Source organism: Mytilus edulis, chromosome 8, assembly GCF_963676685.1.
Source record: "Mytilus edulis chromosome 8, xbMytEdul2.2, whole genome shotgun sequence".
NCBI classification, from domain to species: domain Eukaryota; kingdom Metazoa; phylum Mollusca; class Bivalvia; order Mytilida; family Mytilidae; genus Mytilus; species Mytilus edulis.
Genome location: NC_092351.1, coordinates 16,384,261 through 16,403,626, shown reverse-complemented (window position 1 = coordinate 16,403,626; position 19,366 = coordinate 16,384,261). Strand labels below are relative to the sequence as shown.

General features: G+C 33.2%; 1 protein-coding gene across 1 annotated transcript; it reads right to left on the bottom strand.

The window, feature by feature from the left end:
• Positions 1-1,336: 1,336 nt before the first annotated feature.
• On the bottom strand, positions 1,337-19,065 carry LOC139484939 (endonuclease V-like). Its single transcript, XM_071268992.1, has 9 exons — positions 19,024-19,065; positions 14,981-15,120; positions 14,224-14,410; positions 13,796-13,930; positions 10,662-10,701; positions 10,192-10,373; positions 7,499-7,627; positions 3,984-4,168; positions 1,337-2,359 (listed from the first exon to the last, which is right to left on the bottom strand). The coding sequence occupies exons 2-9, from the start codon at positions 15,061-15,063 to the stop codon at positions 2,356-2,358; spliced, it is 945 nt and encodes a 314-aa protein (XP_071125093.1). The 5' UTR covers positions 15,064-15,120; positions 19,024-19,065; the 3' UTR covers positions 1,337-2,355.
• Positions 19,066-19,366: the final 301 nt, after the last annotated feature.

Sequence of the window (19,366 nt, the reverse complement as noted above, 5' to 3'; positions counted from 1 at the left end):
AGTAGCAACTTCTCCTTATATGAGCTGTTCCAATGGATATGGTGTTTTAAAACCTGTTGATAATATGCCTATATATATAGCTACTTTGTATAAGTCTGACACGCAAAGTTGAATTTTTAACAATCTTGATCACAAGGTAGAATTCTGCAGAAAGACATATTTTCTCTTTTGAATTGTTTTACATTTGTCATTACAGACCCTTTTATAACAGACTCTGTGGGTTTGGGGTTTGCTCATTGTTTAAGGCCATTGGGTTGTTAATTTCTATGTCATATGGTCTCGTGTGGAGAGTTGTGTCATTGGTAATCATACCACATTTTTTTTTTTTATATCACTATTATTATTACCTGGACACATTTATTATGACTATGGCATATATGGAGCTTACCAGTCTTTGTTCATAACATTTTATTTTTTTACTGACTGGGATTAAACCCCATACACATCCTGCACTGAGGACCAGCATTCGACCACAAAATCACTGAACGGTAGATGCTACTAAATAAATAAGATCATTTAATGATTTTAAGAGAACTTATCTCAAAATCATAATAAATGACAATATAATGTGAAGTGTATCAGATCCCCTGAAATATGAACTGTACAGGGCCCTTAATTATACCAACTTGTTGGTGTTCTATGGTTTTTATCTGTCAAAAGATAATCAATCAAGCACATGCATTTACCCGTTGTGACAACATGGTGACAATCTAACTAGTATGTCTCAACCTACAATATCATCAGTTTAATTAATGTATGATAAAAACAAACTTCATTTGCTTCCTGTTTATCATGAAAACTACTCAATTCAAGGGCATCATTCTTTTGAAGCTAGGACAACTGGAATAAAAATCACTAAACATAATACATATGATGAAAATAAATAACTTTATCTCAACACCTTAATGTGACAAAAAAAGTGTGCACTTGTTTAATTTTCAGAAATTTCTAGCCCTAATTCCATCAAAATTGGTCAATCAAAACTTCATGTGTTACAGTGTAAATGGAACTTTTGATTTGCATGGCTTCAGTGAACAGTAAGCTGTTGCGGAAGAAATGTCAATCTACCATGACATATATATTTTAAATCTAAATCTGATCTTACTGCCTTTGTTCCAACTTGTGTGTGCTTTGTAAAAAAGCAAGACAATATAATTTTCAAGACTTTTGAGAAGTCAGTGGATCCAGCAAGTGAGTGCAGACTACAGAGTAAGTTCTAAGTTTCTGAATCAAGTTGCTTTTGCCAATTAATTCAGCAACATATTGACTAATTGATAGTCTACATTTCTTTCTTAAGCATATAAACAATGCAAAAATTGGTAGCAAACAACTGATCTGTAAAAATCAATTTTTTATTCAAATATCTAAAAAAATATTATAAATATATTATTTAAAGAGAGGTAATAAAATATGATAGAAATTTATAAAATCAACAAAAATATATCACAGATACCATCATTTTAAAGTATAGTTTGCATTATCCCAATATCTTTCATGTCATTTCTTAACACACCATCACTTTAATAGTAAAAGTGGTAGTGATGCATCATGCATACTGTAAATTCAGAAATTATTGCGACGTTTTTATTATTGCGAAAAATGCGACAAAGTTGTAAACGCAATAATTTAAACTCACATTTTGAAATATTTTATATGAATTAAGCAGGATTTTTTCACAAAATCTAAAAATTAAAAACGCATTTAAGTCTTAAATGACAAAATCGCAATAATTTCTGAATTTACAGTAATTATAAAAAGAACCCTTTCGTCCATTAACCTGTTTGAAACTTTCCTTCAAAACGTTTTTATAAAATATGGCCAGACTCTCAGCCTTGTTATAGAAGATATAATACTACAAAATTTAGTGATATCTAACAGAAATACTTTTTTTACAAGTCAGCTGACTTGGGATTTGTCCTATGCAGAACTGAAAACAGTTAAAATAGTACAGGTGAAACTATATAACAGATTGTGTCATGTTTCTTCAGCTGAAATTACTTTAGATTTACTGAAGTTTCATATTCAACACCTGATTATCTTTTTTAATTTGTGAAATTGAAACAACATGTAAATGAAAAGTTGCAAGGAAGTTTGTTATGGTATGATTTCATCAGTAATTATAAGAAAAATAATTATGCATTCTCCATATTTATATATCACTTAATGGCCAAAGTAACTCTTTTTGCCTAGTAAAATGACATCCCATCTCAGCAAGAATGTTGTTTGAACAAACTAAATACATGTATGGATAATTCAATTCTATTGGTTTGTGCATGCTAAAATATTAAAAATACAGAGCAGCAATTGGAAAAAAAGTAAAAAAAGTCCTGATTTGAGGTAGGGATACACAACATCTCATGTATGGGGGGGGGCTAGACCATTTTCGGGACGCCGGGATTGGCCGATTTTAGCAACGGGAAATCGGGATTGCCTTGTTTAAAGATCGGGAATTCGGGATAGAAAAACATTGGGATACGGGAAAGCCAAGTTTTTAGCCACGGGAAATTGGGATTATTATGTTGAAATATAACGGGATTGACAAACAACTGTACCTTGGACAGATAAAAGTGCCATTTTCATTATACTTCAATTAGAATCGCATCTAGAAACAGAGTAGATCCAGATCAGAGTACATGTAAACCCCAAGGGTGACTGAGTTGACTTGGTCTTCTCCTGACCGGCAGTAACACGCTTGCTGAAGTTGGGCGTCGGTTTGGCTGTGCGGGATGTATCATGTTCGCAGTCACGTCGGTCAGAATGGGGACTTAAATCGGATTCCTCGTGTTAAGAGAGTGCCATGCTCTTTGCACGTTAAGAACCCTTGCAACAACTCTTTGAGGCCTGTTGCAAGGCAAAATTTCTGTCCCTATCAAATCTACCCTCATTTTCCAGTGGCAGTCCAAATATCTCCGACCATCATTCCCTGAAAGAGCCTCTATTATGACAAGACCTACATATTGTATTTATTGTGAACTTGTTCTCGTCCTGAATATGCATGAAGTATTTGCCACTGGACGTTAAGCAACCAACAATCAATCAAATCAATAAGAGTACATGTAACAGTAAGTTTAGAGATAAGCTTTGAGCTCGGATCAGGTCTTTAATTATACCGTTTACTAAACGATTTTGATTTAATTACATATATAAACTTCCTGTAGCAGACGATGCATTTTGCAGAAGATTCTCAAGTTATATCAATTAGAACCCTTTTGTTGTTCCACAAAGACGAACATTCTTTGCCTTTCCTTAAGGAAAAAACAAACATTGTGCTAAAGGAAAGTAAAAGCTTCGGTCACTGACTTAAACAAATTTAAATAATGTGTTATCAATTATTTGGGAATTAATGAATCGGCCTGTGAAAAAGGGATGGGGAGAAATGTTAATACAAAGATAGGACGGCAATACAAAGATGACAAGGGAAAAGTAATAAACTTTTCCATTTATACACAGCATCAATGGGATCACGAGAAAACATTCCTTCAAACTGAAAGATCAAATTTGATAGGTGCATGTAGAAAATTATCTCTCTCTGTTATAGTACTAATAAGTATTCATTCAATCAACTTGAAAATATCGTTTGATTTTTTATAAAAGTTGTATATATACAAAACCTTACCCACCTTTTTTTCCCCTAAACGTGTGCATCCAGTTTCTTATCAAGCCAAATTCTTGTATTGACTTGAACTGGAATTTGGCCAATTTTCTGACTGGCTACTGAAGATTTATGTGAACAAAAATGCTTATATGCAGCTTGACGCCACAGTAATATTGATAATACATATTCGGATTGGTTACTGCTGAAAGACTTTGAACATCAATCATATCCGAGACGTTTAAATCGTAAGCATTGAAACTTTAAACTTTTAAATTTTGGAACAAATTTATCGGGATCGGGATTTTTAACAAAATATGTCCGGGATTTCGGGATTTTCTGATATTAAAACCGGGAAATCGGGATGAGACCCCCTCTAGCCCCCCCCCATGTATTCTCTCCATCAAACAAGCAACAAGTATCTTCAAACAATTCTTCTATATTATCAACAGGGTTACAGTCAGTGTTACTTTGCTTTGTGGTTTTTGTCTTTTGTTTCTTCTTTCCTTTATTCTTTTGTTCTTCATGTTCACTTCCAAAATTAACTCTTAAATATTCTCTACTCTTTATATCGGCCTAAAAAACAAAACAAAGATGAGAGTGTTTGGCTCTGTGTAGAAGGACTCACTGTGAATAAGAGATGAACAACAGCAATACAAGTGCTGTTTCACTGCTTTTTATGTGTTTTGTTTGCCTGTGCTTGTACTGATATTTGTTATGGATGGATACCCCATATCCATTGTTTTTCTATGAAAATATTAAAAGTATAATTAACAAGAGTGCACACGCTGAAATGTCTTGCCTTCTATACTAATCATTGATATTATGTTGATAGTCCTAAGTATAAAGCTAAGCTTTATTACAACTGTCACATAACAAAGACTAATAACTAAACAAAGACCAATGAACCTTGAAAAAGAGGTCCAGGTCAGATGAACCATGCCAGGCAGACAGGTACAGCTAACAATGCTTCTATACAACATATATAGTTGACACATTACTTATAGTTTAAGAAAAATAGACCAAAACACAAAAACTTAACACTGTGCAATGAACCGTGAAAATGAGGTCACGGTTAAATAAAACCTGCTCGACTGACATAAAGATCATAAAATATTTCCATACACCAAATATAGTTGACCTATGGCATATAGCATTAGATAAAAAGACCAAAACTCAAAAACTTAACTTTGACCACTGAACCATGAAAATGAGGTCAAGGTCACATGACATCTGCCCGCTAGACATGTACACTTAACAATCATTCCATACAACAAATATAGTAGACCTATTGCATATGGTATGAGAAAAACAGACCAAAACACAAAAATTTAACTATAACCACTGAACCATGAAAATCAGGTCAAGGTCAGATGACACCTGCCAGTTGGACATGTACACCTTACAGTCCTTCCATACACCGAATATACTAGCCCTATTGCTTATAGTATCTGAGATATGGACTTGACCACCAAAACTCAACCTTGTTCACTGATCCATGAAATGAGGTCGAGGTCAAGTGAAAACTGTCTGACAGACACGAGGACCTTGCAAGGTACGCACATATCAAATATAGTTATCCTATTACTTATAATAAGAGAGAATTCAACATTACAAAAAATTTGAACTTTTTTTTCAAGTGGTCACTGAACCATGAAAATGAGGTCAAGGACATTGGACATGTGACTGACGGAAACTTCGTAACATGAAGCATCTATATACAAAGTATGAAGCATCCAGGTCTTCCACCTTTCAAAATATAAAGCTTTTAAGAAGTGAGCTAACGCCGCCGCCGCCGGATCACTATCCCTATGTCGAGCTTTCTGCAACAAAAGTTGCAGGCTCGACAAAAAATAAATGAATTTTCCTTTTTGCAATTTTCTAATCTTCACTTCATTGTAAATCTGGAACTTTACAAGGTAAATGAATTTGTCCATACAAATCTACAATTCAATTTTTCCAGATGTTGTTGGTTCTTGTCAAGAATTGGAAAGGATACACATGAAACTTTGTAGGAATCTAATTCTTCATTACTTTTTAAAGTTAATTTGAAGTGTTCTAGGTTTAGAAAAGACATGGTGATTGATTGAAAATTAAAGGTCACTGTTCAGCTTTTGCTTTTTTTTCTTTCAAATTATTGATAAAAATTAGTATGGTATTGTAGACATGCTTAAGGAGGATGGAGGGTACAAACATTTCAGCAAAAATTTAATACATTTTTTTTTTTATTACAAATTTTATTTCTTACACCTAATGATATTGTACAGCAATCAACGAAAAAGATCGATTAATTTTGGCCCCAGATGACTGTTAAAATGTTTATATTATTGAAAAAGCTCCAAACGATCTCCCTTTGGTGCAAAAATGCCATATTTTTGCATTAAAATTGAAACTCATCAGTGACATACTTTTTATTATTTTTTTCACATAAGCTGTACATAAACTAAACAATTGTAACATTTAAGCGATTACTGTAATACCATTCTATTTTTTATTTCGATATTACCTCTATTTCTCCTATTAGATCAACAGAAAAAAAGTACCTTAACAAAAATGCATGCATCTTTGGAAGGCAAATTGTGAGCTTAAATGAATGATTACCCCATATTTTATTTTATTTTTCTATTAAGAATATGATAGAGTTCATTTATAGTAAAAAAAAATAGCCAAATCCTATATTTAAAACAAGAATGTGTCCTCAGTACACGAATGCCCCACTCGCACTATCATTTTCCATGTTCAGTGGACCGTGAAATTGGGGTAAAAACTCTAATTTGGCATTAAAATTAGAAAGATCATATCATAGGGAACATGTGTACTAAGTTTGAAGTCGATTGGACTTCAACTTCATCAAAAACTACCTTGACCAAAAACTTTAACCTGGAGCGGGACGGACGAACGAACGAACGAACGGACGGACGAACAGACGCACAGACCAGAAAACATAATGCCCCTCTACTATCGTAGGTGGGGCATAAAAAAACTATACCATAGAGCCCCCTTAATAAGCCTTATGGAAAAGGTACTATTAATTTAATAACCCCTTTCTTTTTTTAAAATAAACCTTTATCACATAGATATGTATGCTTTTTTTGTAATTTCAATTAATGCAAATGTTGAAATTAAAATAGCAACACTAAAACATGTAAAGTTTTGCAAATATTCAAAGTCAATGAACCATGACTGAAGGTACATGGTAAAAAAATCTCCATGGAAATGAGATGTGCAGATGCTAATACAACTGCATACTAAATAACATGGACTTATCATAAGTAGTTCCCTTTCAACAAACCTTTCCATAAACTAATACATGTAAAATAAGCAAAAGTTTCAAAGTCAATAAACCATAACTGAGGGGTTGGGGCCAAATAATCTCCATGGTTACCTAATCACAAACTAATACATGAAAAATAATAAAAATTTCAAAGTCAATAGACCATAACTGAGGGGGCAGGGCTAAATTATCTACATGGTAATGAGATGTGCCAATGCTAATACAACTGCATACCAAATATCATTGACCTACCACTAGTGGTTCTCCATAAACTGACTTAATCACAAACTAAAACATGAAAACTAAGCAAAAATTTCAAAGTCAATAGACCATGACAGAAAGGGCGTGGCCAAATAATCTCCATGGTAATAAGATGTGCCGATACTGATACAACTGCATACCAAATATCTTTGACCTACCACTAGTGGTTCACCATAAATTAGACCTAATCACAAACTAAAACATTGTTGACGCCACCATCTCCACCAACACAAACAGCACACCATCGATTTGCTTTATGTAAAGAATCATTGTTTTTTTATTTATCAAAAAATTAATCATGTCTGTGATGTACCGATATATCTGAATCAATTTGTCTATAGGTCATAAAAAGAGTATTTGAGTTATAATACCTGTCTAGTTGGCTCTGGTATCCGGTGTTGACAACATTTGTATACTAGCTCTATAGCTGAATCAAGTGTAATCTTGTGACCAGTTGATATGTAAATTGGGTTAGGTGCAGAATCACAACTCCTTAGGGCCTGGATTGAAAAAGAGGTATGTTATTAAATCATCATTAATCAGCTTAATGTAAATTTGACTCATAAGAGAAGTCATAAATTAATTAAAATTTGTACCTTGTGTCTTGTTTATATTTTATTTGGTTTTTGTGCTCAACTGCTGATTTTTACAGCTGGTTCTTACCTTGTATTTTAAATACATTATCTGTCACTTACTTTGAAAGTACGCTAATTCGTGGGTATCAATTTTCGTGGTTTCAGCAATATTTACATGTTCGTGGGTATTTAAATTCGTGGATTTAAGTTTTATAGAAGAAAAAAAATTGAAATACTGAAGCCTTTAGAAATAAGGTTACAATTAGTCTGGATTGAAGGAAATTGCAAAGTAAACATTGACCATATAAATCGTTGTGACAACACTAATTAACCTAAGATAAAGTGATCAACATATTAAAGACCATCAAATATGTTAGTTAGGCCATACACATATCACATAAAGAAAACAGTAACATAAACAAATGCTATACAAAAACGTATCTTCAATTGTAAAATCAAGTCCAGCATGAAATTATTATTTCCCATATGTACGACAACTATAAGGGTATAAAATGAACACTTTATCATACTAGCATATCAATACAGGAAATCTGACTTTCATGAAATTCATCGATCAAAAATATTTTTTAAGAGAATCAAAAGATCAAAAGTTGTACAGTTTAGGTTATTAAAGATTAAATGGTATAATCCTGTGACTACTAGTATAATATTCTCAGATTTTGCGTTATTCAATATATTCTCTAGATCATTACAGTATAGTCAAACCTTCATGGGGATCTTTCCATGTCTTGATTTAGACCAAGGTTGTTTTATTTCGTTAGACAATTAAATTCGTGGATAAAGTCATCCACGAAAACCACAAAAATTGGTACCCCACGAATAAAAGTACTTTCACAGTATAAGAATACTGTAAATCCATCTCAAAAATATTTCACCTCACTACATTCTGTATGTGTCTAATCAGGTCTGTAATTTGGTAAATGGTTTTGTTATAAATCAAACAATCAGTTTTCTTACTTGAATTGTTCCACATTCTGTCATAGTTAGACCTTTCATAGTTGACTATACATAATAGATTTTGTTTATTGTTGAAAGCCACATGGTGATCTATAGGTGATTACAAACATGTTATTTGGACGATGGTGGATATTTTCAAAATTATTTTTCAGTATGTAGCCTATTAGGCTTTCAAAATGACTTCACAATTATTTTCAAGATTTTCTTACATAGCAGAAGTATTTTTATAGAAGAAAAATCGATTTTGCCATTTGTGTTCTTCCTTATAAAACTGTTCAACTACTGGTACTAGCTGGTTAAAATTGGTCATTTTGAATAGCAGTTCTAAAAGAAATTGTTATGAAAACTCATTGTATTATTTATGTTTGTTACTGATTCTTATTATTTGTACCTCTCCTAAGACTAGACACAATTAGTCCTATGTTTGTTACTGATTTTTATTATTTGTACCTCTCCTAAGACTAGACACAATTAGTCCTATGTTTGTTACTGATTCTTATTATTTGTACCTCTCCTAAGACTAGACACAATTAGTCCTATGTTTGTTACTGATTTTTATTATTTGTACCTCTCCTAAGACTAGAAACAATTAGTCCTATGTTTGTTACTGATTTTTATTATTTGTACCTCTCCTAAGACTAGACACAATTAGTCCTATGTTTGTTACTGATTTTTATTATTTGTACCTGTCCTAAGACTAGACACAATTAGTCCTATGTTTGTTACTGATTTTTATTATTTGTACCTCTCCTAAGACTAGACACAATTAGTCCTATGTTTGTTACTGATTTTTATTATTTGTACCTCTCCTAAGACTAGACACAATTAGTCCTATGTTTGTTACTGATTTTTATTATTTGTACCTCTCCTAAGACTAGACACAATTAATCCTATGTTTGTTACTGATTCTTATTATTTGTACCTCTCCTAAGACTATAGACACAATTAGTCCTATGTTTGTTACTGAATTTTATTATTTGTACCTCTCCTAAGACTAGACACAATTAGTCCTATGTTTGTTACTGATTTTTATTATTTGTACCTCTCCTAAGACTAGACACAATTAGTCCTATGTTTGTTACTGATTCTTATTATTTGTACCTCTCCTAAGACTAGACACAATTAGTCCTATGTTTGTTACTGATTCTTATTATTTGTACCTCTCCTAAGACTAGACACAATTAGTCCTATGTTTGTTACTGATTTTTATTATTTGTACCTCTCCTAAGACTAGACACAATTAGTCCTATGTTTGTTACTGATTTTTATTATTTGTACCTCTCCTTAGACTAGACACAATTAGTCCTATGTTTGTTACTGATTTTTATTATTTGTACCTCTCCTAAGACTATAGACACAATTAGTCCTATGTTTGTTACTGATTTTTATTATTTGTACCTCTCCTAAGACTAGACACAATTAGTCCTATGTTTGTTACTGATTCTTATTATTTGTACCTCTCCTAAGACTAGACACAATTAGTCCTATGTTTGTTACTGATTCTTATTTACCTTTCCTAAGACTTTACAACTAGTTCCCACCAATTTAAATGTATCTCCTCCTTTAGATAACTGCTTAATCTTTAACTGGTGATCATCATCATTTTCTATTCCATCCACTTGGAAAAGATTCTTGGCAACACCAATACATGGAGTGTCTAACAAAACACCTAGATGACATGCTAAGCCAAACCCTACAACAAAGACACAGTTAATTCAGAAATAATTAATATTTAGACAAATTGAAATCTTCATATCCAAATACTCTGAAACATTAAAGTATACAGAAATTCTGTTTAATCAACAAATAACTTAAACCGAACATCAATTGTTTGTCCTAATTTTACATATCTTCCATCCTGGGAATATTATCTGTTGAACATAAAAAATTATATTATTTTTTACATCACAAGAAAATTTACTTTGCCTAAACTTGAGGCTTGGTTGTAAGACAAATTGTCAAAACAATTAGACATACTTACCTCGAGGATGTAGAATTCCATTTCCATCTACCATTATAACCTGGGAAGAAGGTAAATTATATTTTAAAATGTTCAATTTTGTAATTGTATCTTTTAATGTTTATAAAAACAACACTTGAAACTTCTCATATAAACTTTGGGTTATTTCTGTCTAGTATCTTAGTCACAGTGTTCTAGGGCCTTATAGTATCATGGTAATTTGATGCTATATTGCTAGAATATGATGCTATCTGAATGAGCTTCTTATAGATAGTGTTATGAATGTGATGCTAAATATGTAGAAACAAGATCATGAAGATGGTATTTCACAATTCCCTGTTTGCCAGGATGATATAAGAAATTTCTGAGGAGAACACTGAATTCTAATACTACACTTTAAATGTTCAGTAATTTGAATCAAAGATTATTCAAAATCTAATTACATTCACTCCTTCACTGCTAAAATATACCTATAAAAAAGAAACCATAAGCATTGGATACTTTATTTTTCCTACAACCAATCAATTAAAAAAGACAAAATAACTGTTTCATGCAATTTAAAATCAGTTTTTGAAGTAAAACATGTTTCAGTATAGCATTACATTGTATTATATACTTTATAAAAGTACTGAAATTTACATATTGTTTTTTCATTAAGGTTCCATTTTAAATATCAAATATAACCAGGTGCTCTGCAGGGTGCAGCTTTGTACGACCGCAGTGGTCGATCCATGAACAGTTGGGGCAAATTTGGTCACAATATTCAAGCTTGATACTGTCTGAATTTGGATTGTGATCAAATTTTTGACATCATATAGGTTTTTGTCACAAAATAAATCTGATCAAAGATCTAACAAATCTATTGCACAATACTGTGCTATTGAAGAGATCTTCTTGAAACTTTTCAAAATTTGAAAAATTTTGAAAAAAAAAAGAAATCCCTTAATACCCCAGTCCCACGAGGCCACGATCGCACTACGATCTGTGAAAAAAATGCAAATATTGATGATCGTAGTGCGATCATGTAGATCGCAGTAAGGTCGTATCACGGTCGTGGTGAGGTCTTCAAGATCGTGAAGAGCGTGGCCAACTTTGAACATGTTCAAAACAATCGTGGTGCAGTCGTGGCAAAATCAGATCGTAGTAGAATCGTAGTGAGAGCGCACTAAGATCGTAGTAAGATCGCAAAGGTCACTGTACAATCGTAGCGAGAGCGTAGCGAAAGCGTGATTCTATTCGGAGAGACTGCGCTACGATCGCACAGCGACGTTATTACGACCTCACTACGACCATCACGTCCTCACTGCGACCCAACTACGCTTCCACTACGACTATACCACGCTGTTCATGACCATAGTACGATTCTAGCATGCCCTTGCCGTCCTCATCACGCTCTTCTTACGACCTGACTACATTCACACTACGACCATCATTCTCATTGTCATTTTCACATAAAATATACAAAAAGCTCCCTAGATTTTGTTTGTTTGAATGTAATTATCCATTTGCTCTAACGGCTCAACCATGCTTCTCGTTTTTATATAGATTAGACCGTTTGTTTTCCTGTTTAAATGGTTCAACACTAGTAATATTGTGGGTCTTTTATAGCGTGCTGATTGATGTGAGCCAAGGCTCTGTGTTGAAGGCCGTACCTTGGCCTATAATGGTTTACTTTTATAAATTGTTACTTGGATGGAGAGTTGTCTCATTGGCACTAATATCACATCTTCCTATATATATTGATACATCTATGTCATCTTTGCTATCGTTCACTAAAATATCGTCATTGAGCTTCATGGACCAGCAATAGGTTGTAATTTAGGTTGGATTGGTCGGTCCGACATCTCTGCTTGATCAGGATTCGTTACTTTGCTCCCTCTGCCTCTACATCAACTCCTACCACCATGCCCACGTGTTCTGGTAGATTTTGGTGGCATGACTGTATTTTTCAGAGAAATTTACGATTTAATCAGAAATAGAAGGAATTGAACTGTATTGATATGGAACACGATGTTAACGTTATTGCTGAGAACGTAAGATCGCGCTATGAACGTAGTATAATCGTGGTAAGAACGTGTTATAATCGCAGTAAGATCGTGTTGCAATCAGATAACTTGTGGTATGGTCGTAGGGAGAACGTGAAGAGCGTAGAAAGATCTTGATAAGCGTAGTGAGGTCGCAGAATAAGCGCGGGAAGAACGTGGCATAATCGTAGCGGGATCTTTGTAGAAGCATAGAGAGGACGTAGTAGCATCATGAAAGCAACGAAAATTTACATTTTCATGCCACTCATACCGCGACCTCACCACGATCTAAATTTATTTCGTAAATTTCTCTAACTAAATTTATTTTAGATCGCGGTGAGCGTGGTGCGATCGTGGTCTAGTGGGACTGGGGCTTAACAAAATTGTAAACAAAAAATCCCCCCCCCCCACCAAACTTATTGAAAACCCCCCTTGAAGCAATAACCCTTAAACTCATTCCCATCCTTTCCTTCTTAGTATGGAACCTTGTAGTACATTTTCAGAGAGATTCATACTCTTAAACAAAAGTTATTGTCTGGAAACTGGAAACATGCTTCTTTTTGGCCCTTTTTTGGCCCCTAATTCCTACATATTTTGGGCAATTAAAATAAAACTTAATCCTAGCCTCCCCTTTGTTATATAGAACATTGTGGTACAATTTCAGAGAGATCCATACAATTACACACAAGTTATTGTCTTGAAACTAGAAAAATGCTTGTTTCTGGCCAATTTTTGGCCCTTAATTCCTAAACTTTGGTCCAATAACCCCTAAAATGAATCCAAACCTTCTACTTGTGGTTTAAAACATTGTGGTACAATTTCAGAGTAATTGGAATACTTATACACAAGTAATTATCCAGAAACTATAAAAATGCTTGTTTTGGGCCCCTTTTGGGCCCCTATTTCCTAAACGATTGGGACCATCATCCCCAAAACTGATCCCAACCTTTCTTTCGTAGTATTGAACCTTATGAAAACATTTCATAAAGATCTATTAACTTAAACTGAAGGTATTGTCCGGAAACCAATGTGTTTTCGGACGACGCAGACAACGATGACGCAGACGACGATGACATCATACCATTATACAATCCCAAATTTTTTTTTGCATTCGTATAAAAATGATATTACCTGAGGTACATATTGTGGTTGTGTTTTCTTCAGTTTGTTGTACATTTCTTCAAGTAGATATGCTTCTCTGAAGGCAAGGAACCCTGGGATATATGGTGCTGTTAATTTGATCATCTGACAATCTTCATACACAACCTAAGTAAATAAATTAAAATCTCAGTAATATATAACTGCATCAATCATACTATACATGTAATTACAATGAATGGTTAAATAAATGGACAAACAAAGTATAGATCAGACTTGATTGGTATAGAAGCAATTGTATTTTTTTGTTTTACATGCCTACCTTAAGCTTTCACATGTAGCCAGTAACTGTTAGAATGTAACTACATTGTATATACTTTAAAATATAATTACATTAATTCAATTTAGAAAAAAAAGTATTTATGAATTTCTTAAAACTTATATCAGTGAGTGACATGTACCTCTAGTTGTGGAAAATTGAGTACAATTAGTGCAGCACATGCATTCACATTATCTCCCTTGACAAAGGAAATGTCAACACCACCTATCAAGAAATTATCTGAAGTTTTTCCATGGCAACAGGATATTATCTTGGTTATATCACTAGAGTCTGTTAAAACCATTTGTTTCTTCAACTTCATCTGTTCTCTGTAAAAGTAACATGAAGTCAAATTATAACCTCAAATCAGGTATAGAATAAAATATTATCTGGTAAGAGAGGTTTTTGTTTATAATTTCTTTCTAAAATCTTTGACAGCCAGGTATTTTGTTTTGATTATGATATATATACAGTATTTTTTCGAACAATTTATCACTATGCAGTATAAACACTTGTTACTATTTTATCATGTGGTATGTAATGTAAGAGTAGAATACAAAGAGTCAAAAGAGAGAAAATTGGTTGATAAAAACAGCTGGGAAAACCAAGAAAGATGACAGATAAAGAAGTTGATGGAACTTTATTGACCTTATCATATATTTCTGATAATTTCCCCAACCTATTCACATATTTCAAAGTTGGAAAAGGTGACCTATTCCAGCGGCACATGCTATCTCCTTGTTTTAAAGGACGTGCCCCCCCCCCCCCCCCCCCCCAGTTTAATGTACTTGTAACTAACAGAAACCGTATTAATATTATGAAATGGTACAGGATTGCGCACTCTCTCCAAATATCTTGTGGCAAACACTGAAAATCATTATTTAATAAAAGTGAAATACCTCTCCCATTTATCTTTAATTTCGTCAGGAATCTGACTTAGCTGTTCTTCCTGTCTGTCCACAGTACTTCCTGAATCGTTCATCTTAAATCGGCTTTATCTTGTTCCCAATATAACGCGCAAAATACCAAATGTCAATACCTGAAAGGAACAATAGTTTATTATATTTGTTCATGTCTTTTGATACATGTGTGTTCTGAATTTTAATGTGCGTATTGTTATGCGTTTACTTTTCTACATTGGCTAGAGGTATAGGGGGAGGGTTGAGATCTCACAAACATGTTTAACCCTGCCGCATTTTTGCGCCTGTCCCAAGTCAGGAGCCTCTGGCCTTTGTTAGTCTTGTATTATTTTAATTTTAGTTTCTTGTGTACAATTTGGAAATTAGTATGGCGTTCATTATCACTGAACTAGTATATATTTGTTTAGGGGCCAGTTGAAGGACGCCTCCGGATGCGGGAATTTCTCGCTACATTGAAGACCTGTTGGTGACCTTCTGCTGTTGTTTTTTTTCTATGGTCGGGTTGTTGTCTCTTTGGCACATTCCCCATTTCCATTCTCAATTTTATCTCTATAGGCCAAAATAGACTGATATACTGAGTCTAGAAATAATTTTTATCACACCATTCCATGATGAATTGGAGGTCCTGTATATTAAACTTTTATAATAGTAAAGATGAATTGATTGATGGAATGGATTAATTACAATATGTTAAAAAAATATATATAATTTATATAGATCTCACTAGCTGCAGAAATTTTGAAAAGTGCAAAGAATTTTCACTGACAAGTTTGAAATGTCTGATTTATGTTGTACAATGTCATTTAAAATGTCCAATATAAGTGAGTGAAAGTTACAATATAAATAGACAAATTGTCAGTCAAAATTCTGATTGAGGCAAATTTTATTTCAGGAACTCTTTACATACACAGTGTTCCAGCTAGGTTTTCAAAAGGGCAGGGTGCCAATCCTGAAAAAGGGCATTTAACGCGCGATATGGTAATATGAAAAGGGCATATTTTAATAAAAGATGTTAATCAAACATTTGTGTTTATTCGTTGAATCACAGGTTTTACAAGAACAACATCTTTAGCCCATATAGAACTCTATCTTTCTACTTTTAAGGCTGAAAAACTTGTCAAGCAGCTTGTCACAGAAGTTTTTTTATCATTGCTTGGCACAGTTGAACTTTATATGCAGTATGTTTTGAAAGGAGATCTTTTTCATACTGTTTCTATGGTCTACCACATTTTACCAGTTTCACCTTTCTACCCCTGCTGTGCTTGGTGGCAATACAGCACAAAACAGCTGTGCTCAGTAAATTCACAATTTTAGGATATAAAGCAACTGTACGAATCACATAAAGTTTAACTTAGGGCGAAGAAATGAGTATGCGAGTTAAGTTGCACCATGTATCTATCTTTTATTCTTTTATAAAAATCATATGGTCGCTAATAATCGATTCTCTACAAATAAAGAATAATTTTACATAAGTAAAAATACATAAATTATAATAAGATGTACATGTTTAAGTATTCACATTAAACTAAACAAACAATAAAAACCATTTCATTCATGTATCATAATTTCTCTCGTAAGTTAAATTACGTTTAAAAATAATAATTAAAAGTTACGCATATTTCTAATAAATAGTATACAATGTTTTCTCTCTTTAAATAAGTTTTGATATAATAAAAAGATAGTATACATAAAAAGTTTCTTACCAACTTTAATCTGTCTAATAAAACAATGTGCATCCGTATGTTATCAAAATAAAGTCTAGACGACGAAGCGCACGTCAAAGGCGTAACGTCATAAAACAGAAACGGGAAAATGTGTTGTTCAAAAGAGCGCAACGTTACATTAGCGCTTTCATAAATAAATAGTAAAAACTGTGTTTCTTATTCTTACAAGAATAAATGAATATGTTAGTTAAACATTTAATAAATAATAAACTTATATTTAAAATTTGAATATTTCAAATCTTACAGCAACAGTGAAAAATAGTATCAAAAATTAAGAATACAGAAAAAGATGACCAAGGCACCATACCAACACTGCTACTAAGACCCTATTATTTAACTTTTCCCATAACTCAAAATAAATACCTAAACATATATATTCTTAAGCAAGAAGTATGGAGACACATTTTAGAATATGTAAATGGGTTACTCAATGCTAGGAAAAAAATCAGATTGAGTTATCTTTCTTTATTCGGGTGTGCTCCTTCTTTGGAGGATTATAAACAGTACGTAAATATGATGTAAATATGATCACAATATGGCCGCCGATTTTGTTATTTTCGTATCAAAAATGAAGGCAGTCAATGACAAATACGTCTGAATTTTCTGTTTATTTTACAGAAAACAAGTAAAACAATGTCTTCAACGAGTTTATAATGGTTTTCCAACTTTCTGTCATTACGTTTCTTCCATGAAACTACGGTAAACATCGCAAATTGTGCCCAAGTTGTTGTATGCACATTTCTTCAAAGATAATTGCCGACTGACCGATTCTATTTGAACGAATTAATGTTGATGATCATTAATGACCCATCCGATAAACGGATTACCTATAACAACAGATTATGACACCAGTTGTAACCATTGATTAGCTTGGGGTGGTAAACAAAGTCATAATCTTTTCCCCAGGTAAAATTTAGTAATTAGCGTATCATATCAATACGCAAATTAATATGCAATCGATCTTCAAAAAAGGCAGGGCGCCCTGGAAACTGTAAAAAGGGCACAGGGCGCCACTCGGAAAAGGGCGGGCGCCGCGCCCTCTGAAAACGGCCTAGCTGGAACACTGATACATGCATGTACATTTGTAGCTGTCAGTTTCAACTAGACAAAACCATTTTTTTAAAATAAAATTATTTGCCTATTCTTTCTTTTTTCTGCATGTTATTGGAAACACATGTTGTTGTTTTTTAAACCTTAACATGCTTGAAGAAAACAGAAATTTACCAAAAACCGCTGACATCAGGTGTAGTATGGGGATGAAGTCCCCAATTATGGTAGAAAAATCAATAAAAAAAAAAAAAAAAAAAAAAAAATCAGGAAAATTTCCCGAGTTTTTCATTCTACTACATTTTGTAATAACCTCAAAATCATTAACTATTTTTTTCAGATCTACTTCCTGTTCTGGTTTTCCCTGCATTAATTCGTGCAGAAATCAACTTACTTTTCCGGTCTTGTTTGCATGAGACTTTGAATAAGATATATATTTATCAGTCTAGTAAAATATAATATTGGAACTTAATAAAAATTCATTTTTAATAATTGTTTGATATGAAAAAAACGTGGCCTGATGAAAGCGTTTCTTTTGAAATTGTTTACATTGAATATGACGTCATAACTTAAAGAACCTAACAGCTAAATCCCTAACAACAGAACCAAAATCGGGAACGGTACTGTATTTCCGTTTCTTTTATCAACAGGTTTGAATTAAAAAAATAATACATACAGACCTCGTCCCCATTCACAGGTTATGCCTGCCTCATATTATTTGTCTCATATTATTTTGCATTTTTTATGAAAGAAAAATAGAACAAGAATTCCCAGTAGATGTTTTGCAGGCTCAACATAATGATTGAAGTTTCATGTTGAACCAGGCCTAAAAGCAAGTTTTTTTGCAAATTGCTTTTCGAGACATTTTAACCAAATCAGTACACCTAGAAACGTTTTAAGGCATGGCAGGAACTACATGTAAATAACAGATGGTGCCAAAACAAACTAAGTTGGGAAAAAGTTTTGATAAGCTCCACTCTTATTATTAATGTTGTGAGTAATTGATTTAACATGGTCAACAGTTGGACAATAGACATAAGACATTGGCAAACATTAGGCGATGTAAACTGTGTAACTGGGTGGATCATATTACATTCCTGCAAATTTTTTTGAAGTCAGAAAAAAAAGCAAATGCAAGACTTCAGACTTTTAAAAACATTTACGTGATATGTCATGCAAAATATACATCAATATTGTAAAATACAACCTGTTTGTTACATATATTTCTGTGCACTTATAACTAATATATACCTTTAGTCATAAAACACAGAATATGATAACTGATGAAATATTGGTTACAATACACCATTAGATTTTATGGGCGCAGCCATTTTATGAGCAAACATGGTATTCAGAATTAAGAGTATGACTTATCCTGATTGGTCGATATGTGCGCCCGTTGTTTTTTATTATTAGAGACTTCGTGCACTCTGCTTTATACAAAAGGCAAAATAAAAATTATTCCGTGGCCCTAAAGGCACTGAGATGACTTTTCAACGCTAGGACAAGACACGTATTTTTAAGGGCAAAATTGATAGGCATGGGAGATAAGTACAAAATACGTGTGGCAGATGTGGTTATTGCACACATTTTG